The 24512-nt window shown below is 62.7% G+C and overlaps 1 protein-coding gene across 1 annotated transcript in view; it reads right to left on the bottom strand.

Annotated features, from left to right (window-relative positions):
• The window catches only part of CACNG5 (calcium voltage-gated channel auxiliary subunit gamma 5), a 28915-nt gene extending 5188 nt beyond the window's left edge, over positions 1-23727 (bottom strand). Inside the window, exons 1-3 of the mRNA XM_015099002.4 lie at positions 23634-23727; positions 2081-2347; positions 712-798 (exon numbers count right to left, since the gene is read on the bottom strand). Coding sequence (XP_014954488.2) covers positions 712-798; positions 2081-2276 — 283 coding nt within the window. The 5' untranslated portion in view covers positions 2277-2347; positions 23634-23727. The remainder of the gene's footprint in view (positions 1-711; positions 799-2080; positions 2348-23633) is intronic.
• Between the last annotated feature and the right edge of the window lie 785 nt (positions 23728-24512).

Below are 24512 nucleotides of genomic sequence, written 5' to 3'. Positions count from 1 at the left end.
TGGGTCTCCCGCACTGCAGGCAGATTCTTTACCATCTGAACCACCAGGGAAGCCCCACAAAGCTTGCATGTTACACCCAAGGGATGGTATCTGGGGCTGGCCTCGGGAGGGCTCACGTCATTGGGGTGGGGCCCTCATGAAGGGGGTCAGTGCCCGTAAGAGAGAGACAGGCGAGCCCCTCGGCCAAGCCGCCATGAGAAGACACAGCAGGATGGCCTGGGCTACGCACTGGGGAGAGGGCCCTCACCAGGAGCTGACCAGGCCGGCACCTCGATCCTTTTAAAAATTATCTTTTAATTTTTTGGCTGCATCATGAGGCATGTGGGGTCTTAGTTCCGCAACCAGAGGTCACACCCGTGCCCCCTGCACTGCACGGGGCCTCCGGGAGAGTCTCTGGCACCTTGGTCTTGGCCTTCTCATCTCCAGGGCTGAGAGGATCGCGCTTCTGCTGTCTCTAAGCTGCCTGGTCCGTGGCTCGCTGGTCCGCCCACGCAGAGGGGGACCCTGGGTGTGGACGCCCTCTCCCTTGGTCGGGTCCCAGCGGCTGGCAGTGCCAGCAACCTGACCCCCCGACAGACACTCTGCAACTCTGCTTGGCACGGCCAGCTGAGTCCCGGGGCGTCGGCTCTCAAGAAACAAGCCGCCTCTTCCCTCTGCCCCGTGCCGCCCCATGCAGCCCGTGGCCCGGGGTGGGAGGTCGGAGACACCTACTTAGTGCGCTGACTGTGGACTCCGAGGTGAGCTGGGCGCCCGCGGGCATCACGTACTCGATGGTGAAGCATCGCCCCTGCTCCTCACCTGCAGGACAAGAGCCGCTTTGGCTCGGGGCCTTTGGCGAGCTTGTCTGGAGGCTCTAGAGGCGAGCACAGCTACTCGTGCACCCTTGACCAAAGACCAGTCCTCCCCGTCGGTCGTCCTCCTCGGCTGAGCGCACAGCTCCCGGAGGGGTGCGCAGGCAGCGCGGGGGGCGGGTGGGTGGGAAGGGGACGCCTGCTGGATCAGCCCAGTCAGCTGAACCAGTCCTGGGGATCAGCGGGGCGACGGTCTCCCCGCCAGACAGTCCTCACGTCCTCTGGGTCCTTCTGAGCTCGGGTGTGCAGCTGGAATGTTCACGTGGCACGGGCAAGTGCTTCTAGAATCTTTGTATTACACCTGAGCAGGATCTAAGCCCTCGGGGGCCTGTCCCCGGGTGGTGGCCCACCCATCCTAACGGCACATTTTCCCCAGAGAAGCACCGAAGCTGCGTGAAAAGGGATCGGCACTGCAGCTCGAGGCTGCGTCAGACGTCTGGTGGCTTGGGGGCAGGGTCCACCGAGGGTGGCGCATGGCTGGCTCAGGCGCCCCAGTGTGGGAGCCGAGGAGCAGAGCCCCTTTGTCACCGCCTTGGTGGCCGGATCCGGGTGACCTAATGCTGCCTCAAGTTCAAGCAGAGATGGAGGCCGCACAGTGCAGGCCGTGGGAGGTGGGGCTGGCGCTGGATGTCATTCCCGAGGCAGACTCGGCCAGGCCTCCAGGTGTCGTCCCTGCTGAGCATGAGTTGGTGCCTCCCAGCAGAGCCCTGCCGTGAGGCTGGGAGGACTGAGTGTGCCCTGTGCCCACGGGCGCCTGGGTTACAGAGCCTCTAGGAAAGGCTTCGTGGACCCGCTGCGGTGTTTCCAGGCAGCCTTGAACAAGAGATGCCCTCATGCAGCCTGGCTCCTGGTCATGATGAAGGGATAAGAACAGAGTGCGTGGGGCAGAGAAACCCCGGCAAGCGGGCAGGAGGCCCGGATGGGTCTGGTGGAAGCCTGCTCCCTCCCGCGGAGTCGGAAAGACTGCACCTGGGTTTAGTCCCTGCTCTTCCGTGGACAGAGAATGTGCTAGGAGTTCCCCGGGGTCACGTGCGCTCTCAGGTGGGAAGACCTGGGTCTCAGAGGGGAGAGGACCTGCCTGATGGACACTGAAGGGCAGGGCTGGCCGCTGAGGGGAGCGCCTCCGCGGGAACACCCCCTACCCGCAGAGGCACTGCTTCCTGGGGGGTGTGGGGTGGGAGGGCTGCTCCTCTCTGGGGCAGCGCTGGGCGCGGTCAGGGCATGCTTACCTGCCAGGAAGCAGACCCTCCACAGGCCCGAGTGCAGTGACATCCTGGCCTCGGTGCTCTGGTTCTGGGCCAGGACCACGCCCTCCTCCAGGTACAGCCAGTAGTCCGTGCTGACGGCGATGCCCAGCAGGCCCAGGCCGCACACGGCGAAGACGCTGCTCAGCAGGGTCAGGGCCTTCCTCCCACAGGTGCCCATCCTCCCGGTCAGCCCAGCGGGCGTGGGCTCTGGGGGCAGGAGAGCGAGACAGTGGCGAGAGCAGGCGCGGCCTGGGAGGGAAGCAGAGCCCCCGCGGGGCAGAGGGTGATCCAGGGCCGGCAGGACACCTGACAGAGGGGCTGCCTTCTCTCCAGTGGGGGATGCAGAGCCTGCCTGCCTGACCTCTGTGAGGGGCCGGTGTCCCCTCGAGCCCCTGGCTGATGCTGCCGCTCACCCATCCGTCCGTTCACGCGGCCCAGCGTGCCTGACTAGAGGCGGGGACAAGCAGGATCCGCCCTCGCCCTTGACAGGTTTCCACCTAGAAGACAGTGCTCCCAAGCCCAAAGCAAGGAGCCTGCTGCTTGGCGAGTTCTGCCCGAGGGTGGGGCGGGGTGGGGAGGAGGCCTGAGCTCCACTGGGAGGGTCGGAGTCGGAAGCAACGTCAGGTGTGGGGGCTCCCTTCCTCTGCGGGGTCTGGGCTTGCTGTAGGAGGGGAAGGGAAGTGTAGGAAACGAGCGTCCTTCACCAGAACGAGGGGCAGGAGCCCCACTTCATCAGCTGACCCAGGGTCGGGGCAAGGGGAGGCTGACCCGGACAATGGGCCGGTGTTGGCCTCCTGGAGGCAAAGGGGTACAGCCCCAGGCAGGACAGCACAGGCCTTTATGCCAGCCAGCCCCGCCTGCACCTGCTTCCAGAGGAGAAGCCGAAACACACACCAGGCCACTCTCCACGCAGCGGGTGGGAGGTGGAGGGGCCGGCCGGCCCGTGAGGCGCCCCCTGTGCGTGGGCCCCGTGCTCACTGCCCAGAAGCAAAGCAGTCAGTCTCTGTCAACTGTGAGCTGGAGAAACACGAAATGACAGCTGAATGGCCAGGACGAGAGGTGGGCCGTGTTCTGTCCAGCGGAGCCGCAAGTCCGAGGCGGAGGTGTGGTGCGGACAGGGTCCCTTGGGGAACGGCTGCCTGGACCAGCCAGATGTCCCCACGTGGGTTACAGTCCTGAGGACTCTGACAGCCATTTACGAAGAATTTTCACTTACATTTGAGGCTCACAAAATCCCACTATCTGCCGTGGGGACCGGAATTGGAACCCCGAGGATGGTGAGTGCAGTAAGCGAAGGAGAGAGGAACAGGAGGGAATACCAGCCCCATGAGCTGCAGAGAGCCTTGAAGCAGCGGTGGGAGCCGCGTCCTGAGCAGCCGCGGGCTGCAGGGAGATGAGGCTTCCTGAGGCCTGGCCCCCTCCCAGGACAGGGAGGAAAGGACAGCAACACAAGCTGAAGTACGCTGAATATCCATCACTGCTCAGTGTGATCTGATCTGCCAAGCACTTAGTTTTAACCTTCACAACCAGATCACCACCCCCATTCTATAGGTGAGCGACCTCCTCCCGTGGTTCAGTGGTAAAGAATCCATCTGCAAGGCAGGGTCCCTGGTCAGGAAGATCCCCTGGAGGAAGAAATGGCAACCCACCCCAGTATTCTTGTCTGGAGAATCCCATGGACAGAGGAGCCTGGTGGGCTACAGTCCAGGGGGTCGCAAAGAGTTAGACACGACTCAGCACGCACACGCGCATCACAAGGGAAGATGTTTGTGTTGTGATACTGCAAGAAAAAAGCTGGATGTGAAAGCGTGTATTTAGTGTGAACTCAACTGTGAGAAAAAAAGTCACAGACTGGGAAGAAATAAACCAAAGTGTTGATGGTGGACGTTTCCAGGTAATAGGTTATGTATATTTGATTCTCTCTACTTTTCTAAAAGAACATGTATTATTTCTACATCCAGAGAAGAAAGCTAAATAAAGGCCAGACTCATCAGTTCTTCAGTCACTGCCCACGTAAAGAAAAGGCAAGAGCCCTGAACTCCCGGGCGAGAGAAGCTGAGGTGCACTGTCACCCTTTGGAGCGTGGAGCCTGGAAATCACAGCAGCTTTGAGTTTCTTTAGATGGTTACCCAGCTGCCATTAGCTGGAAGTATTAGCTTAGTTATCAGGAATTAATAGTTGCTAATTATCATTCATAACTAGCCATTAGGGAGAAATGTCTTGTCGAGATGAAATCACTAATGGTGCATTTTCCTGCCCAGGCCGATAATAAAAGGACGTGGGATGAAGTGCTTAGGTGCTCAGAGATAGATGAGCCTTGGTTAGAGGACAGCTGGGGAGGATGGACGGGTTTAATTGAGAGGAGAAGGAGGAACGTGGAAGGCCAGGCCAGCGTAGACGCCTGATCTCTGCAGCCGACAACCCAGAGAGAGAGCCCGGGACTTTTGCCTGACGACGGTCTGGGGACCTGGGTTCGCAGCGGGGCTTCGAGCCACTGGTGGCAGCTGCTCTTGTTCACTGGTCCAGGACTCGGCACCAGCCTGGCCAGCTCCCACAGGACACACCAGTGGCCAGAGGGCTCCTGTGGCCTGGTTTCCACGGTGCTCACCCCCCTACGGGGGTTAAAGCAGGACCACAAATTCTCTGAGCCGCCCCTCACAGCTCCTCTCCTGAGCCTAGCAGGCCCGAGATGCTGCACCGGGAGGCATGCTGTGTGCCTTCTGGGTCCAAGGAGGTGCAGGTGCCCTGTGGCCGGGAGTCTTCCTGGGACAGGGATCAAGCCAGGGCTCCATGTTCCCAGTGCTGCCAGCAGCCACAAACCAGAGGCACACCCTCCCCTCCGCCCCAAGTCACCCCCGGCCACCTGGCACGTCAGGGGCCTCGGGAGCAGGCGGCACGCGCCAGCCCAGCCCTCAGGACAGTCCCCGACGACAGGCCCCACCAACAACTTCCACCCGAAGAGAAGCGGACGTTTATCTTGCAGCATTTGTGGAAACCAAACTCCCTTTAGGAAAGGGGGGGGCGCCTTTCTCCTTCGGAACCCTCCTTACAGCGTGGGCACGGGGCTGCAGCCCGTGGGACTCAGCGCTCAAGGTCTTGACTGTCGGCAGTTAGAAGCCCGCCCGGGGGCCCACCCCCTCACACAGCTAGCAGGTGCGGAAAAAGCCAGCGGGAGATGAACGGCGGTTTTGCTCCCCGTGTCTTAACACGTGTGGACGGGGGAGTCGTGCCCCCGTGGCCTGATTCTGGTGACACCGGCTGTCCACCTGACACAGGCTGAGGAAGCCTGCAGGGAGCGCTGACCCGGGGTCTCTGCTCCCGGCCCCCTAGCTGACGGATGCTCTGCCGCCCACGGGCCGATGGCTGCCGGACCAGGACTCTGGGCCAGCACGCCGTTGGCAGCAACCCTGGCGCTAGGCACTGGTATTAACATGAGGGCATTTGACGCTGCTCACTTCTTCACAAGCTCATGAGGGCTCAGTGAGCCACACAGGTCAGCAGGTGCAGACAGGAACTCCAGCTTGCGGCGCGCTCACCCCAGCCACAGCCACTCCCCACGTGAGAGGTGAGGGGTGTGGGTCGGCCCTCTGCTCGTGTTCACCCAGCCAGCAAGTGAGGGAGCCGAGGCGCGAGCCTGCAGTCTGGCCTGTCCTCCTCGCTCTCTTGGCTGGTTCTCAGAGCTGCGGAGGGAGGTGGAGGTTCCCGGGGCGCCGCGCTCACCGCCTGACACTCTGTCCCAACAGGAGGAGACTCCTGTCAGTGGAAGCGTGGCCTGTTTTCCCTCAACATCATCAGCCTCTTGCCTAAGATAAGGGGGCTGAGGATTTCAGGCCTTTTCAATCCTGGGCCTTTGCCTCACTCAGGTGGATGGACGAACCCGGTATTTTCCTTGTGGGATGTGGTCTTGGAGGAGGAGGGAGGGGAGGAGGAGGGAGGGGAGGAGGAGGGAGGGAGGAGGGAGGGGAGGAGGGAGGGAGAGGAGGGAGGGGAGGAGGGAGGGGAGGAGGGAGGGGAGGAGGGAGGGGAGGGGGAGAAAGGGGAGAAGGGAGGGGAGGAGGGAGGGGAGGGGGAGAGGAGGGGAGGGGAGAAAGGGGAGAAGGGAGGGAGGAGGAGGGAGGGGAGAAGGGAGGGGAGGAAGGAGAGGAGGAGGGGGAGGAGGAGGGGAGGAGGAGGAGAGGAGGGTAGGGGGAGAGGAGGGGAGGAGGGAGGGGAGAAGGGAGAGGGAGGAGGGAGGGAGGAGGGAGGGGAGGAGGAGAGGAGGGGAGGGGGAGGAGGGGAGGGGGAGGAGGGAGGGGGGAAAGGGGAGGAGGAAGGGGAGGAGGAAGGGGGAGGAGGAGGAGGGGAGGAGGAGGGGAGGAGGAGGGGAGGAGGAGGGAGGAGGAGCGGGAGGGGAGGGAGGTGAGGAGGGAGGGAGGGGGAGAGGAGGGGAGGGGGGAGGAGGGGAGGGGGGGAAAGGGGAGAAGGGAGGGGAGGAGGAGGGAGGGGAGAAGGGAGGGGAGGAAGGAGAGGAGGAGGGGGAGGAGGAGGGGGAGGAGGAGGGGAGGAGGAGAGGAGGGGGGAGAGGAGGGAAGGAGAGAGGGGGAGAAGGGAGGGGAGGAGGGAGGGGAGGAGGAGAGGAGGAGGAGAGAGGGGAGGAGGAGGGGGAGGAGGAGAGGAGGGTAGGGGGAGAGGAGGGGAGGAGGGAGGGGGAGAAGGGAGGGGGAGGGGAGGGGAGGAGGAGGGGAGGAGGACGGGAGGAGGACGGGAGGAGGAGGGGAGGAGGAGGGGGAGGGGAGGGGAGGAGGAGGGGAGGAGGAGGGGGAGGGGGAGGGGAGGAGGAGGGGAGGAGGAGGGGGAGGGGGAGGGAGGGGAGTTGGCTGACAGTCCCGCTGGACATGCCAGTTAGTCCTGGTCACAGCCCCTCCCTGCTTAGAACCAGCGTTCACAGAGATGCTGCTTTTTCTGCTGAGTCTCCCTTCTGGAAGGAGGATGGAAGGAGGAGGCAGTGGAGCGTGGGGAGGAAAGCAGTCTGGCTCTGGAGAAACTGCCTGGACGGCACCTTGCGGCGAGCTCGGAACCTGCCGCAGGCTCGCCGCTCACAGAGCAGCCCTGTAGAGGGGGCCTTGCGGGCAGTCACATGGCCCGGCCAGGTTGGCGGCACCGGGATGCACTCCGGTAACACGCCCCCCAGCGCGGCCTCCCTGCCTCCACCACGTTCTGCCACGACTGACTCGGATGCTAGCGGCCCAAGCGTCCCCACCCTCCTCCCCCTGCACCCCTGCCCTCCTCCCACGCGCCCCGTCCGGCCCCCTTCAGCCCCAGGCACAGGGTCGCTGCCGGTCCAGGAGGAACCCCTGGGGCCCAACCCTCTAGCCCCGCCGCCCGCCCGCGTTAGTGCAGATGGAAGAGCTGGCCCCTCGAGGGCGTGCCTCCTGAGAGCCGGGCAAGGAGAGAGAAGCGCGTGCTTCTCTGAGGAGCCTGTCTCAGCGCGAGGCTTCCTGCCTCCCCTCCACCCTGTGACTTGAGGTGAGACTGCTGGGGATACCCCGAGGCCCCAGCGGCCTGGACCCGAGCAGGGGGGGCCCGAGGCGGCCCAGGGTCCCCGAGGCGGCCCAGGGTCCCCGGAGGGTCCGGCGCTGACCCTACACGTCTGGGCTCCAGCAGACACCTCGCGACTCTCAAGACAGGGGGTCAGGGTGCTGACTGCGTTTTTAAAGAGACAGGATTTCCAGACTGGACGACGGAACCGAGGGCCTGTGGAGAGGATCAGCACCAAGAAGGAGGGGTCTCGCCATCCCATGGGCCCCCCAGGAGAGGCTGGTGGCAAGGCGGGGGTGTCGTTCCGTGTGTTCCCTGCCAAGACCCGCCCCACAGGCCCAGGGCCACGGGGCACGGGAGACCCTGGGAAAGGAGCTGACACTCAGCCCAGCTGCCTCGTTCCATTACCCTGGGTGCCCAGTGGGCTTTCGCCAGGTGGTCTGGGCCCTGGTCCCGCCCCTGCCCCGTCCAGAGCCCCCTCAGTGATGCCAGAAGGAGGCTGCTCCCCAGGGGGGCTGCAAGGGCTCTGGGACGAGGAGGTCATGGGCTCTCGGCAAACGCGGGTTGGCTTTTCTTGACCAGGAAGGACACAGGACTGGCCACGGAGGCGCTGACCCAGGCCTGGAGCCCTGCGGGAGGGAGGTTATGGGCATTGCACTGGAAAACTGGACAAGGCAGAGATGAGGGTGGGCTTTGCAGAGTCAGAAGCACAGAGACCTCCCGAGAGGCAGGCGCCTGCCCTCCAAGAGGTCAGGGCAGGCAGGAACCTGCGTGTGTCCCCAGGGCCCCTCAGGACCCCAGAGGACACGCGGGTGCCAGAGGACACTTCATGCCAGCGGGCCTCTCCCTGCTGCTCATCAGCGCCACCTGGACATTCAAAACAAATCCCGGTAATGCCAGTTCACTTCCAAGACCGAGTGCCAACCCTCTGTAGGGGTGAAGTGGGAAGGGGTGAGGCGTCAGTATTTTCCAAGAATCCTGGGTGATTCTAAAGTGTAACCAAGGCTGAGAGCCACTCGCTGCCTCAGGGAGCCTCTGGCCCTGGAGACGCACAGAATCCACGCTCACGGTTGGACCTCCTCACTTTGGACCCACGCCGAGCCACCCGGTACGGCAGCCACACGTGCTCCCGAGCCCTTGAAATGTGTGTGCCTCATTCAAGCGGAGATGAGCTGTTTGTACAAATACACACTGGACTCCTAAGACTTAGCATGAGCAAAGAAAGTACACACCCCACTGCTGCTGCTGCTAAGTCGCTTCAGTCATGTCCGACTCTGCAACCCCATAGACATGGGTTAGATGGTGAAATGGTATACTAGCCTAAAAATATGCGGATTTTACCTATGTCTTTATGCTTTTCAGTGTGGCTTTAGAGAACTTTACATTACAGTCCGTGGTCCACATGTTTCTGCTGGACAGTGCTAATCCACAGACCGCCTAATCCAGATGTGGTCACTGTAGTTCTTCTACTTGTGACTTCATTACATCTGCTTTTTGATAATAATTTTCCTTAAACTGCATGATTCCAAGTATATAACATTCTTGAAATGACAGAAATAAAGAAATGGAGAATAGATAGTGGGTGTCGGGCCTGGAGTGGAGAGGTCAGTTTGTTCATAAGAGAGCAACGGGCAGCAGCCTTGTGGTGCAGAGTGTCCTGGACTGACTGCCTTCCTGTTGGTGCCCTGGATGCACGATCCCCGCGTGGCGTGGCGCCCCTGTCCCCACGTGGCGCCCCTGTCCCCGCGTGGCGTGGCGCCTCTGTCCCCACTTGGCATGGTGCCCCTGTCCCCGCGTGGTGCCCCTGTCCCCACATGGTGCCCCTGTCCCTGCGTGGCGTGGCACCTCTGTCCCTGGGTGGTGTGGTGCCGTGGCATGGCACCCCTGTCCCCGCGTGGTGCCCCTGTCCCCATGTGGTGCCCCTGTCCCCACATGGTGCCCCTGTCCCCGCGTGGCGTGGCGCCTCTGTCCCCGGGTGGTGTGGCGCCGTGGCGTGGTGCCCCTGTCCCCACATGGTGCCCCGTCCCCGCGTGGCATGGCACCTCTGTCCCCGGGGGCATGGTACCGTGGCGTGGTGCCCCTGTTCCCACATGGTGCCCCTGTCCCTGCGTGGCACCCCTGTCCCCATGTGGCGTGGCGCCCCTGTCCCCATGTGGAGTGGCGCCTCTGTCCCCGCGTGACGTGGGACCTTGGGGTTGGGCTCAGCGGTCAAGAACCCACCTGCAATGCAGTAGGGGATGCAGGAGACGAGGGTTCGATCCCTGGGCTGGGCGGGGAAGATCCCCTGCAGGAGGAAATGGCAACCCCCTCCAGTATTCTTGCCTGGGAAACCCCATGGACAGAGGAGCCTGGCGGGCTGCAGTCCATGGGGTCACAAAGAGCTGGATACAACCGAATAACTGAACTCGGTTCACACCATTGGGGGAAACTGGGTACAGGGCACATGGGTTGTCTCTGTACAAAATCCCATGATTTCTCACAACTGCATGTGAATTTACAATTTACCTAAAAAGGAAACTTAATTAGAAAAGCGAGTCTCGCATCTGAAACGGTGTTTCTCACGCTCCGCTTCTGAGGCTGCCTCGCAGTTTACCCTTTTGGAAAGCGACTTAGCAAACACGCACTGAGTGTTAAGCATTTCATTTCTCTCCATCCCAGCAAGGCTACTTCTGGGAATTGCCACTAAGGGAACAGATAAAAATGTAAGTACAAAAATACACAAAGATGCTGTCTGTGATAGCAAAATGCTAAAACCACCTAAACACTTTTCCGAAAGGGAAGGGTTATATGAGCTATGGTTTTTCAGCTCAATCTGCCATTACAGAGCCGCTGTGGGAAATGTTAACTGAGGAAACGAAAAGTGGGGTACAAAACACCACGAGTTTGCTGCTTTGTAAAAAAAAAAACCTGTTGACACGTGACTTCGTGAATACAAAAATAGTTGCCGTGGTTCCTTTGACTGTAGGATGATGGACGAGCTTGTCCTTCCACTTTACTGCTCCTGTTCACCGGTGCTGTGGAGTAAAAGCCAGCGTATTTTTCGTTTTTAGATGAGTGGTCTTCCGGGTGCTGAGGGGCAGCCCCCACCAGGTAGGGGGGCGGTGGCTGCCCTGCCCCCTGCTGGCTGACCATGGTGATGCCGTCTGCAGCCCTAAGAAGTGGACACACAGCTGGACAGATGACCAGTTATGGGCAGATTTAGGCCCCGTTCCTGCCCAAAGCCACACTGCCCATTGAGAGGGTGGGAGGAACCTGAGACTTCACAGCGTCTGTGAAAGCTTCCTCAGCCCCCCTCAGTACAGACAGGAAGCAGTGGGCCATAAGACCCTGATATACTCCGTGGGAGTGAGGCGCTCAGTCGCGTCCGACTCTTTGAACCCCGTGGACTGTAGCCCGCCATGCTCCTCTGTCCATGGGATTCTCCAGACAAGAACACTGGGGTGGGCTGCCATGCCTCCAGGGGGTCTTCCTGACCCAGGGATTGGACTCACGTCTCCTGTGCTGCAGGAAGGTTCTTCACTGTCTGAGCCACCAGGGAGGCCATATCTGGGTCCAATATCTGCAGGCCCCTCGGAATAGGTTCACATGTTCAAGACTCTGAGTGTGAGTTCCTTGAAGACTTCTTTTTCTGAATCAACTGTATATTTAAAAGTCTTCCTAAGTGCTGGTCACTGGGTGTGTTAGCTGAGCTCACTCTGCTGACAAAAGGGGCAGTCTCTAATTTGGCACCTGCTTTTCACCCCCCTCTCTCCTGGGAGGGGCGTTGGGGGCTTCCAAAGAGCTCTAACACTGCTGCTCAGGGGGAGGAAGGAAGACTCTTTCAGCTTTTCTGAATTTCCCAATGTGCTGTAACAAGCACAAATTATTTTTCCAGTTGGGATGTGTGTATGTCTGTGTGTGTGTGTATAAACTTTCATTTAAAAATTAACAAAAGATGACCTGTATATACAGAAAAAATATATTTTAAACCAGAGCTGCTTCCTGATAAAGAGTGGCTGGCAATGACCCCCCCACAACCCGCTTGTCCCTCCCCCAGGTGGCAGTCCCTGCTCCTTCCTGGGGCGTGATCCAGCCTGCCCCAGGCTTCTGCAATGTTCTATTTTTGTTTTCATTATTTAACTGTGTCCCATATACACAGCTAAGTGGAGTGCTCCGTTCCATAGCTTAATGGACAGCTGACCTCGGTGTGCAGACACTCAAGTCGTATGGAGCTCTGCAGGTCATCAGCTTCGGGCTGGGGGGGGGGTGCGGATGGGGGGCACCTTCCTGAGGTCAACTTTAGTCCAAGGCCAAAGACCAGGGACGGGGTCGTGGCTGCGGGGGAGACCCAGGGCAGGGTGAAGCCGGCGGCACGCGCCAGGAGGGTGTCAGGGCTGGGGCAGCGTGCAGACCGCCAGCAGCTTGCTCTCGGGGCTGGGGGCCGGCCGCCCATCACCGTGTTCTCTGCCTCTCCCGGCTGATGCCGGACTTGGAGCTCAGCTCCTGGCCCAGCTGGAGGGGGGCTGTCATGAGAACCGCCCTTTGGAGAACGAAGGGGCTGCAGTTCCTCTCTCTCGCCGCCTTTCTTAATCATGTAATCGCTAGGCCTTCCAGTGATCTGACCGTCAAGCCCCACGACGGTTACTTGCGCGGGAGCCTGGGGACCGCGGGGGAGTCGTCAGGCGGGCAGGGAAGGCACAGGCCCAGGCGTGTGCGCTGGCTGCCTGACCGGCGGCGGCACTGAAGGGGCCTCACTGTCCTGTGGGTTCGGAACCTCACAGGCTCCTTCCGATGAGCCCGGGAAGACGCTGTTCCAGAAGGTGTGATCCACTCTGCGGTGAGCAAACAGGCAGCTGCCAGACGGCCCTGCCCAGGGAGGCGGGCAGGACCCGACCTTGCGTGCTCTGGGGCACAGTCCTCCGTGTCCACCCCATCCTCCCCACCAGGCAGGACGCTTCCCCAGGCAGACGCCAGCACAGAGCCCCCCAGTGTGATTCCCAGGACTCCGGCGGGGGGGCACCGTGAGGGATCCAGGCTGGGTTGGCCCCGCCCGGGGGCAGGCGTGGCGAGGCAGGGGGCCTAGGCTGCTTCCCACTGCCCGCTGCCCGGGCTGACTTCACCCCCCTGAGCCCTGCCCGCCCAGCGCGCCGGCCCGGAGGCCCTCAGACTGCGAGCGGTCCTCAGCCTTCCCGCAGCAGCACGTTTGTCAAGGGGAGGCGCGTGGCCCAGTCGTGGGAGCGGGGGGCGGAGATCAATACCGGGAGGGCCGTCTCTGGGCTGTAAGCCCCGCCCGAGCCTCGTCTCCCTTTGCGAGTCGGCAGGAAACGCGGCTGCGGTTTGATGCTAACTGATCATGGCGTGGGTGAACCCGGGGGAGCTCCGTAATGGCCAGCCGTCGCCGGCTGCCCTTGGGCTGAAACGGGTCCTCAGTAAGGCCCGCGGGTGCCCTGTGTCTGACACGCATGTCCTGCTCCTCTCCGCTGAGCACGGGGCCGGCTCAGTGGGGTCTGAATGCAGGTCACCAGCTGGCTGCGCAGATGAGGGAAGAGGATCAGAAAAACACACGCAGGGACCCCCAGACCCATCGCTCCTGCAGACACAAAGGTGCCAACCTTGGGCTCAAATGAGCCGAAATCCAAGTGGTGCAAACAGCATCGTCACCAGTAACTCCAGTCTGAATTTGCAGAGCTGGTCCGAGGGGGTGGTCACAGTGCCTGTGGGGCACAGGGGCCCAGCCAAGGACCCAGCCGCACCTGGCCCGGCCTGGAGCTGCTTGTGAAGACAAGCTCTGGGCGTGGCTCTCCGGTGCCCCCGGGCTTGGCAGCAGCTGCTTTGCCAACGCCGTGCTCCCACCTGTACTCTCCACTGACCCCCGGGCCCTCCACCCTCTCAGCTGGGTCTGAGGTGGCACCTCGGTGCAGATGCTACAATAATGAAATACAGCAGTGTGGGTGGGGCCACAACAGCTCCTGGCACGTGGCAGCCGCTCCCCCGCCCAAGCTTCTGGAAGTTTCCGAGGGGGTTGGGGGGGGACACGGGGGTGCCTCGAGGTCTGGAGCAACGTCCCATGGGAAGCCTTCAGGGCGGCGACTGAGGGTGCAGGAGGAAGAGCGGGGCCCCTGTGCCTGTGACGGTGACCCCCGCTGGGGCTCAGGGGTGGGTGCCGGGCCAGCCTTGGGGGCAGTGAATACCCCAGAGCAAAGGGAGCAGGTGTGGAAGGACCTTGCCCCTGCAGGCTCCCAGCCTGGCTGGGTCCCGAAAGCCAAGCGTTCTCCACTCACGTCTGCTCGGGTTCAGCCCCCCCCAGCTCCGTCACAGCTGTGTGACCCCAGGCTCGTCGCCTCACCTCTCTGGACCCTGGTTTCCCTGCGTGCCTTTCGGCTGAAGCCGCACATTCCAGGTGCTGCTCAACACGACAGTCGCACTCGGTCCCACAAAGACTCCGGGCGGCCCTGACGCTCGGCTTGGAGGGGACGTATGACAGAGCTGAGGTGGCGCAGACCGAGACAGGGCTGGCCTCTGCGCCTGGCTCTGAGACCACGAGCTGACGGCGGTCCCATGCGACCCTCCAGACCGCAGACGTGTCCTGGGGGCCAGGCTGCCGGGGTAGGTCTAGGAGAAAGGCCAAGATCACAGCCACAGGCACTGCAGGCGTCCCGGCGGCACCACGGCAAAGAGCCGCCTGCAAGGAGGGGGACGAGGATGCGACTCCTGGGGCAGGAAGACGCCCTGGAGAAGGAAATGGCAGCCCGCTCCAGCACTCTGGCTGGGAAATCCCCTTGGCAGAGGCGCCTGGCGGGTTACAGGCCGTGGGTCGCAGAGCCGGGCAGGACTGAGCGCGCACACACACAGACGCTGCAAGGTCCCCGGTGGAGGGGAGTTCAGCGTGGGGGGGGAGCGGGGTTAGGCTGTCCTGATGCAGAAGGTTAAAAAAAAAAGACATTTCCACACACAAAGCAATCCTGCCAGCCTTCTCCAGGAGACATCTCCTCCAGTAAAGGGGTGGGGGCTGCCTGACCGCTTCCCACCCAGCCATCTCGAGGTCCGTCACAGACACACCCTGGGCCCCGGAAGGAGGCAGCTGGTACTGGCCTTGGTTCTGGACATGGCGCTGGGCATCCACCAGCCCCACAGACCTGCCAGGCTCCTTCTGCAGAGTGAATGAGGCTGGCCCAGGTGCCTAGGGCCTCTGGGACAAAGAGGTGAGTGAGGTTCGCACCTCAGGGAGCAGCCACCTATTTTGAGACCAAGTGAGATTTACACCAGATGTCACCTGCTTCCCAGCGGTGAGCAGGGGTGTCTGTCTGCCTCTAAGTGCAGAGTCAGGACCCAGAAACGCAGGCAGGCTCCGGGGAGCCTGGCTTCCTGTGAGCAGGGGTGGAGGTGGGCAGTCAGGAGTGCAGGGTCCGGAGCGCAGGGTCTGGCTCTGTGACCATACAGCTGGAGGCCCCGGACAAATTGCCTCACAGTCTGAGCCCCTGTGTGACCGAGAAACACAGGTGCCACCGTTCAGAGGGTTTTGGGGAAAATAAGTGTTGATGGAAACGCAGGGAAATCGGAACGCTCGCACGTTGTTGGGGGGAGTGGAGCGTGGCGCAGCCGCTGGGAAAGCTGTGTGGGACACCTCAGGAAGTTAAACGTCGCATCCTGCACTGTGCGACCCCAGGACATCAGCCCACCAGGCTCCTCCGTCCACGGGATTCTCTAGGCAGAAAGACTGGAGCCGACTGCCAGGCCCTTCTCAGGGGATCTTCCCGACCCAGGGGTCAGTCCTCACTCTCCTGCATGGGCAGGCGGGTTCTTAGCCACGGAGCCACTTGGGAAGCTTGGAATCCCCAGAAGACCCAGCAATTCCACCTCGAGGGACACGCCTCAGAGAACGTTCTCAGCAGCATTCACACCGCGTCTGGAGCACTGTGTGCTGGGGGTCGGCATCTACACCACCGTCACCTGCCTCTCAATTTTATCAGTGCACCACCCGATGGGGGAACCACTTGCCCCTTCGTGTTAGAATTAAGCAACCTGAGGCTCAAAGGAGGAAGACAATGAGGTCACACAGCGGTCAGGCTCCCACCCCCACGGCCCCCTCTGGGGACGAGGTGGTGAGGAGCCTGGGGATACAGCCCTGAGCAGCCCTGAGTGGCAGAGCCCGCCGTCTGCTCTGCAAAATGGGCTCGCCACGAGGTGCAGCCCCGTCGGTGTCAGTTCTGATTACGTGTGCCACCGTCACGGGGGCTGCCTGCTCTTAACGGGAGAAGTGCCCAGGGACCTGTGCTCCGAGGGGCCTGGCCCTCCCTCTCGGGACCCGAGTGGGGGTGCCCCTCCAGAGCCCAGCCCTCTCCCCAGGCCCAGGCCTGCCCCCCTGTCCAGCTGGCCCCCGTGAGCTGCAGACACAAGCATGCAGGGACAGCTGCTGCGGCTTGGCTGGAAGCCCTGCCAGGGGGCACTGGGGGGACCAGGCTGGCTGCCGGCTCCTGTCTAGGCGAGAGCTGCCCCACACCCTCTGCCCTGAGCCGGCGGCCTCAAGCCTGCAGGGCGTCCCTTCCAAGAAGGGCTCACGGAAGCCGGGCTCCAGGGCGGGAGGGCCTGCCCTCCGCGTGGAACCTGGGCGTGGGCTCTGGAGACGCGGGGAACCCTCCCCATCCAGGTGACGACGCCCGGCGGCAGCGGCTTCCCTGAGCCACACGAGCTCCCGCAGCTCAGAGTCTGCCTCTGGATAACGAACCCTGGCTCTCATTTCCCAGATGTCCCTCTGGAAACAGGAGCTACTTCGACAGCGAGAAATTAAAACAGCAAACAACGAGGGGCGTGAAGACCGCAGTGGCCTGCCTTCTAAAACGTAGCTCCTGAACCACGTGTCCCCCCCTCCAAGCCTCTTCCCTCCCTGCCCACTGCCGCTCCTGCCCCGGTGCTGACACCGGGGGCCTGGAACCCCCTTGAGCACTGGGGGGATCAGGGTTCTGCCCTTGCTGGGCCGCCTGTCAGCCCCGTGGTTTCAGGGGTTACTTCACACCTCCGGGCCTCTGTGTCCTCATCTGTGAAATGGGCTGATAAAGCCCACTGCCGAAGGCTGCTGGAAGCGTGCCAGTCTCCGAGTTGTGCCCAGCTCTTTGTGACCCTGTGGACTGTGGCTTGCCAGGCCCCTCTGTCCTCTGTCTCTCCAGGCAAGAATACTGAGTGGGTTGCCATGCCCTCCTCCAGGGGGTCTTCCCAACGCAGGGATCCAACTCAAGTCTCCTGCATTGCAGGCGGATACTTTACCGTCTGAGCCACCAGGGAAGCCTCCAAGACTGCTAGGGGTACTTAACTAATAGTTTAACCAGCAGCAGGGCTGAACCAGATCCACAGAGGTGGTGCCACTGTCCTTTGGAAATGTCCAGCCTCAGCCGTCCCCCACGCGACTGACACGTGGGATCTGACCTGCTCCTGGGCCCCTGCCCACAGCCCTGAGGTGGGCCCCACATCTCGTGAACCTGACGCGCTCTTTTTAAGGTCAAGCCAGCTCCTTGGGGCGCCCAGGGCCCATGGTCTGCAGTGACACGCCCGCGGGCCCTAAGGGTGGAGGCTGCGACAGCGGAGCCTACCTCCTCCGCTCCCCCATCCGGGCCCTGGTGAAACCAGGCATCCTAAGCCCCAGGACGGGCCGTGGTCCCCTGCTCCACTGCCGCTTCTGCCTGAGCTGCTCGGAGCAGAAGGGGTTCCCAGGCTTTGCCCCGAGAAATCTGGGCTCAGATCTCCATCTGCTGCTCATTAACTGGGCAACCATGAGCGAAGGCGCAGCCTCTCCAACCCCCAGGCCTCTCAGCTGTCAAATGTGCTTGCAAACAAAAAAATTATAAAAAACCCACTCACCCCCCCAACCCCGGCCAGCCATGCTGTTATCATCACATCGTTTTACCAACGGGGAATCTGAGAGCGCGAGTCACTTGGTCAAGGTTTCTGGGCAGTGAGCGCTGGAGGCCACGTGTAACCCCCAAGGCCACACGCACAGCCCCCGCCCCCGTGCGTGCAGTCACTTCAGTCGTGTTGGACTCTGTGACCCCAGGGCCTGTAGCCCACCACGCTCCTCTGTCCGCGGGACACTCCAGGCAGGAACACTGGAGTGGGTTGCCATTTCCTTCTCCAGGGGATCTTCCCGACCCAGGGAGCTCATGTCTCCTGGATTGCAGGCGGGTTCTTTACCACTGAGCTTCCTGGGAGGCCCACTACCTGCCCCCCCGCCGTCATTTTCACACTTTAAGGGTGCCTGCTGCAGAGTGCAGGCTAAGCCTGTCTGGAGTGGGTTGGGGCGGGAGGACCGGGCGCCGCCAGCTGCACCTCGGGCCCCTGCTCTGTCCTCCCTCCACACCTCCTTCTGCCCAGCCCTGGGCTCCAGACCCAGGGGCCCTCGGGGCTCCATGAGGCGGGGGCTGGGGTCTCCCTTGCAGCACCGCAGGGGTCCCAGAACCTGTGGGGAAAGGGAACCCTCCCTCCTGCCCCGAGCTTTAGGGAAGAGGGGGCCCTGGAGAGGAGTGGGAACCTGCCTGGGCCCACAGTGAGAGGACTGGGCTCAGCCCTGGGCTCCAGTGCCACCCCCAGGCCGGGGCGCTCCTGCTCCCGTGGCGGCCCCTGCCCCACCCAGAAGACTCGAGGGCTGCTCCCTACGGCCCTCCTGCCTCAGGCAGCCGGGCAGGCACAGAAAGTGCCATCCACCTATTGGGCATCTTCTTCCAGTGAATAAAGATTCCAGCAGTGATGGGAGTTCCCTGGTGGTCCAGCGGTCAAGAGTCCACCTGGCGATGCAGGGGGTGGGGGTGTGACTCCTGGTCAGGGAGCCAAGAGCCCACGTGCCACAGCGTCACCAAGCCTTCACGCCCCATCTAGAGAGCCTGACACAGCGATGGTCCCTCGTGCCAGAGCTCAGACCTGGTGCAGATAAAAAGATGGATGATAGATGTAGACAGATGAAACGTCAGTGATAGATAAATAGGTGACAGGTGACAGATGAGAGGTGACTGATCGGTGATACATCAGCGACACACAGAGGACAGAGATACAGACAGGTAATTGATCGGTGATTGATCGGTGATACGCAGAGGAGAGACAGAGATACAGACAGGTGATTGATCGGTGATTGATCGGTGATACGCAGAGGAGAGACAGAGATATAGACAGGTGATTGATCGGTGATTGATCGGTGATACGCAGATGAGAGATAGAGACAGATGATTGATCGGTGATCGCAGATGAGAGACAGAGATATAGACAGGTGATCGATCGGCCGATAGATAGATGGTATAGATGATAGGTGATAGGTTACAGGTTATAGGTAGACGACAGACGACACACAGATTAGAGAATCCAGCAAGGAGAGCTGGGGCCTGCCTGCCCAGCAAGGTCATCCCCGGAAACCACAGGCTGCGGGGACCCCGGAGCCCCAGGACGCAGCCCTCCTCACAGGGCACACGCCTCCTGAGAGGGCCTCACACCCTCGACAGCCCTGCGCAGGATGGTCCAGAGACGTCCCCCTCAGGGTCTCTCATCCGGCATTCCAGCCCCGGGGGAGACACCCCCGTGTGCGGTGGGGGTGGGGGTGAGGGGTGAGCTCGGTGCTCCCAGGGAGGTCCTCTGCGTCCTGTGCGGACCAGTGAGTCTTAACTCTCGGTTACATTTTAAATCCAACTTTCCAGGCATTAATAGGAACATATTTCTGCTGTGAGTCACTTGCAAAGTGGTTAACTGAGATTCTCTAACGCAGAGTCTTGGGGGCCATGGGGTGGAGCCTGTGGGGGCTGCCCCACCCCCGCTGGGCTATGCAGTGGGGGTGGAGCTTCCAGCCTGCTGGCTGCGAGGAGGAGCCCTGTGGGCACCAATTGAGGAGCCCAGAGCCTGGCAAAGGGTCTGTGATGCAGAAAGGGGGGCCCCTCCCCAGCTCTCGGGAAGGGGGGTAGAGGGAGGCTTGACTTCCCTCGACCTCTGGAGACCTTGCTCTGACTTCTCCAGATGGCAAGGCTGCTGCCCAGCAAACAGATGCTCGAATCTGGACCAGGAGCCCGGGGCGGGGTGAGACCGGAGGGTGCAGCCTGCTCCTCCTGCCCCCTCAACCCCATCTTCCCAGGGGCGCAGGGGACCAAGGACAACACCCCCACCCGCAGAGCCCAGGCCCCCGGGGCTCCGGGCCAGCCCAAGGCTGAGCTGGGGCTTGGACCCACTTCTGTGTGGCACACGTTTCCGTCTGAGATGGCAGAGTGTGGATCCTCGAGAACACACGTCCCAGGGGTTCTCCGCGCCGGCTTCACCTTCTGGGCTTTGGAAGGAGGCGAGGGGACAACGCTCACCTGAGGGCGGAGGCCGGGCTGGCATCTGCTCCCGCGGCCGGGAGCACTCCGGCCTTACTCTCAGAGACGGAGCCCAGGGCCCTTGGGGGAGCCTGGCTGACTGCTCCCGCCCCACGCCCCCTCCTCCTGGACTCCTCCTTCCCGCCTCGCCCAGGGCCCGTCACCAGGGGACCTTCTCTGAGCCCCTCTGGGAAACGGCAGCCCGCACCCCGCCCGCCCTCCTCCCCAGCACGCGGCCTGCTGGAGTGTTCTTTCTTCAGCACATGCGGCGCGTCTCCCTCTAAAGAAAGCTTGCTTCTAAGGGAACGGGATGAAAGTCTTTTCTTCACAGTCAGGGCCCAGTGGGGTCGGCAGTGGGCAACGCGGGCCTCCAGGGGACCTCGGGGACCTCGGGCCTGCCTCTGGGGGGACACGTTTGGGTGTCACAAAGCAGGAGGGGTGTCTCCCCACTGGGAGAGGCCAGGGCTGCTCCTAACACCCGGCCCAGCACAGGACCCCTCCCCCGAAGAAGAATCTGCCCCGAGGCCAGCAGTGCCTCCGCTGTGTGCCCACGACTCACAGGAGCAGCCTGCACACAGTAGGTGCTCAGCGACGGACCAAGGACGAACAGCTACTGCGGTCACCATCAGCACCACCACTATTCCTTAAGAACAGCCATGCTTGAGAACGGGCTTCCAGGGGGCGCTAGTGGTGAAGAGCCCGCCTGTCAAGGTAGGAGAGTCAGAGAGGAGGGTTCCATCCCTGGGTCGGGAAGATCCCCTGGAGGACGAAATGCCAACCCACTCTAGTATCTTGCCTGGGAAATCCCGTGGACGGAGGAGCCTGGAGGGCTACTGTCTGTGGGACCGCAGAGTCAGACACGACTGGATAAATTTAGCACACACACACGGTCGAAAACAATCTTTAAGGGTGGCCGTGCTTTGGGGCTTCATGGCAACAGGTCGTCCCGGGGACGCATGACCTCTGAGCCCCGGCCTGAGCCCTGCCTGCCCTCAGCAACACCCGGACGAGCGGCAGTCGGTCACTGCTGCGCCATCGGCAGGCAGGCCGGGTCCACGGCTCAGGCCCCGGGAGCCCAGGTGACATCGGCCTGCCCCTCCCGCAGCGGGCCTGCTGGGGGCCCCCCTCAACAGGGACGGCCAGTTCTCACCCCCACGTCCCCCCAGCACTGGCCCTCACGTTGGAAGACCCAGGACCGCGTGCCTGGCTGGGCCAGGGGCCACCTCCACGAGCTGTAAGGTGACCCCAGCCAACCCTGCAGCCCCCAGACTCAGGGTCCTGCTCTTTCCCAGGGAAGGCCCCGGGGGCTGTGGGGACGCATGGAGCATCCCCCTCACCCTGGCCAGCACAGCCCATCATCTGCTGACCTGACAAATAACGCGGCGGGTTAAACGGCCAGCAGCACAGCAAGCCACGCTCCATCAGAGCTAAGAGCACCTCCTACAGCCAGAGCCCGTCACACCCCACGCGGCTGCGCAGTCGCGGGGTGGGGAGGGCAGGCCGATGGCCCCGCACCCCCCCCCCCCCCGCCCCCCCGCCACGGGACTGGAAGCTTCTATCTGCTCCTTCCTCGTTTAGCAGACCGCCTGCCCCACATTCCCGCTGAGAATTCCCACTGAGGGTCACAAAGTTCCCTGCCTGACTTCCCCCGCACCGACTCCCCAAACCCTTCCTTCTGGGAGCTCACAGCCGCGCCTTGCTCCGCGGAACTCAGAGGCCAGCCAGTACAGCACGCTCTCTCGTTCCTCCCCCCTCCATCTCCCCTCAGGTCCTGAAAGCCTGTAAACAAGTCACCTATGCCTAAGTTTAGTAGCTGACTTAGCTGGGTACAAAGCCACACATAAGCAAAGGAATGAGTCTCTAATGGTGTAATATTAGGCAGCAGACAGCTAGGTTTAGGGGAACAGGACGCTATCTGGTGGGTTTTCCTGGTGTCCCTGAGGTCACAAATAGCTGGTCCTGATTCTGCCAGGGAGGAAGGCTGACCCAAAACCCAGGATGGACTGAAGGAGCAGGTGTGTGCTCACTGACCACCCAGGAATGAGCCAGGAGGCTGTGCAGGGCAGGCCCAGGGCAGCCAGGGCTGGAAGCCTGAGCAGAACGGTCAGCTCCTCCGAGGTGGGGCTGGGTAAAAACTGGGTTCCTATGTCCCACCTGCTTTCTGGGAACCTGAGCCCAAACTGTCAGCGTCTCTGATACAATGACTCACACCCTTGCCCCCAGCTCTGAGGACGGCACGAGGGGTCCTGACCTCTGGAGTCCAGGGTCCAAGAGTCAGGTGGGGCCTTGGTCGTCCCCAGTGAGCCAACACGACGCCTGTGTCCTTGCTTCATGTCACACCCCAGCCCCATTCCAGATGAGGGAGCTGAGATTGGAGCCCGTGTTTCCCACCATGACCTATGGCCTGCCTCCTCAGGTCAAATGTGAACAGTTCAGGCAACCTCCCCCTGCACTCCCCTCCCCAACCGCAAGCCACGGAACCCCACCTCGCTGGCCGAGAATGGCCGAGGTCTCAAAGCCAGCTCCCAGCTGAGGCGGTGAGGAGTGCAGCCCACCAGGATGCCCCATGCCACAAAGTGACATGGTGCACAGGGCACCCCACTCCACCCCGCCCCTATGTGAGAGGGAGGCTGAAGTCTGGGGTGGGGCTGTCTTGGTGGCCGCTACAATTTTTGCCCCCTTTCTAAGCACCCTGGGGACCTGGCCCTGGGCCCCTCTGCTGGGTCCTGCTCTTGTCCAGTGAGTGGTGGATCCCTGCCCCTTCCCGATCGAGTCTCAACCATAAAAAGGGACACTGATGTGACCAGTCCGGGGGGGGGGGCAGGTGAGAGCCGGTGGCCCCAGCACTGGCACCGGGGTCAGCACTGTGGGGCTCAGAATGTGAACCCCCAGGCCCCCTTCCCACTCCCTGCTCTCTCCTCCTGCCCAGCCAGGTCCCAGGGGATTCTCTCTTCAATCCTAGGAAGAAGCTATCTGACTTCATTAAGAAATTTTAGCACACTGAATCTTCACCAGCTGTCAAATTAGGGTGAGGGCAGGGAGATAGGGTGAGGGCAGGGAGATAGGGTGAGGGCAGGGAGATAGGCCAAGTCTTTGGAACGGGAGGGGCTTGGGCGGCCGGGGAGGCCGCTGTGTTTCTGGGGGCTGCCGTCTCTGCCTGCACTGCCCGCACGGCCCCGGCCCCGCACCCGCGTCTCGCCGCGCGTCCATCTCTGCTCCGCGGCCTCTGGCCCGACACGTCCTCCTGTCCCGCTGGACGGAGCATCCTCGCCACCCCCACCGTCCCCGCGGCCCCGCCGGGGCGTCCGGAGCAGGCGGACTCGCGGTGGGACCACCCGGCCGGCGCGGACCGACAGCCCAGCTCGACAGGCGGTGGGGGGCGTCCCCCCGCACCACCCCATAACCGCTGCCCGCGGCGCTATTCAAGTTTGTCGTGGGCGTGCGCGCCCAGCTTCGGAGCGGGCAGCCCAGCCGCGCCCGCACAGAGGGGGCGCCGCCACCTCCCCCGCCACCCGCGAGACAGGCAGACAGACAGACAGACGCGCACACACGCTCCCCCCACCGCGCCCCTCCTGCAGCGCGCGGGGCAGCGGCGCGCGCACTCGGCGGCAGTCCGGCCGCCGCCCGGCCCCGCGGTCACGGGGGGGCCCCGCGCGGCGGCCCAGGCTCGGGGGGCTCGGCCCCGGGGGGCCCGCGAGGGGAAAGCGGGTCCCGGCTCCTACCTCGCTGGAGCGGCAGCGGCCAGGCCCTGGTCGCGGGTCCCCCGCCGGCTCCGCGCGGGCTCTGGGAGCCCGCCCCGTCCGTCAGTCCGTCCGCAGGAACGGCGCCAGCGACCGCGGCCGCAGCTCCGACTCGGGAGGGCGGGGCCGGCGGGCGGGGCGGGGCGGGGCCTCTGTCCTCGGCCGCTGCGGTCCGGGGGCGCCCTGCGCCCGCGGGTTCCACCCGGGAGGTGCGCGCGTGGAGGGGACGCAGCTCCGTGGGCCTTGCAGGTGGAGAGTCGGGGGCTGGGGTGGGGAGCAGAGGGATCCGGGGGCCGCCAGAGCTTGGCCAGGACCCGCCCCCCCCCGGCGCCCTCCCCCACCCCGACTTGAATCAGGCTTACCCTCAGCTTCCAGCTGCTGCTACAGCTGTGTGCCCAGCCCCATCGGCGTCACCATCCAAAGACAGCTCCCTCACCAGCTGGTGCGGCGACTGCTTCCCGTGCCCTGGGCGCTGCTGAGAGCGCCCTGCTGAGAGCGCCGCGGGCAGCGATTATGGGGCTGTGCGGGGGGGAAGCCCCCCACTCCCTGTCGATTTCATCTGCTCTGTGAAATCCTCCCGCCCAACAACCCCATCGTGCGGATGGGAAAACTGAGGCCAGAGCCCTGAAGTGCCGTGCCTGGGGCCGCGCAGCGCAGCTCAGACCGCCTGGCTCCCGGATGCGTGCCCTTAAGCACATCGCTTGCCCCTCGGAAGCACAGGATGGAAATATATGTGCCGTGAATGATGCGCTGCGCTCAGATGCTTCAGTCGTCTCCGACTCTTTGCCACCGCATGGACTGCAGCCCACCAGGCTCCTCTGTCCATGGTCTTCTCCAGGCAGGAACACTGGAGAGGGTTGC

This window comes from Ovis aries, chromosome 11, assembly GCF_016772045.2.
Source record: "Ovis aries strain OAR_USU_Benz2616 breed Rambouillet chromosome 11, ARS-UI_Ramb_v3.0, whole genome shotgun sequence".
Taxonomy (NCBI): Eukaryota; Metazoa; Chordata; class Mammalia; order Artiodactyla; family Bovidae; genus Ovis; species Ovis aries.
The sequence above is the reverse complement of the archived record's forward strand: the minus strand, read 5'-3'. Positions and strand labels throughout refer to the sequence as shown.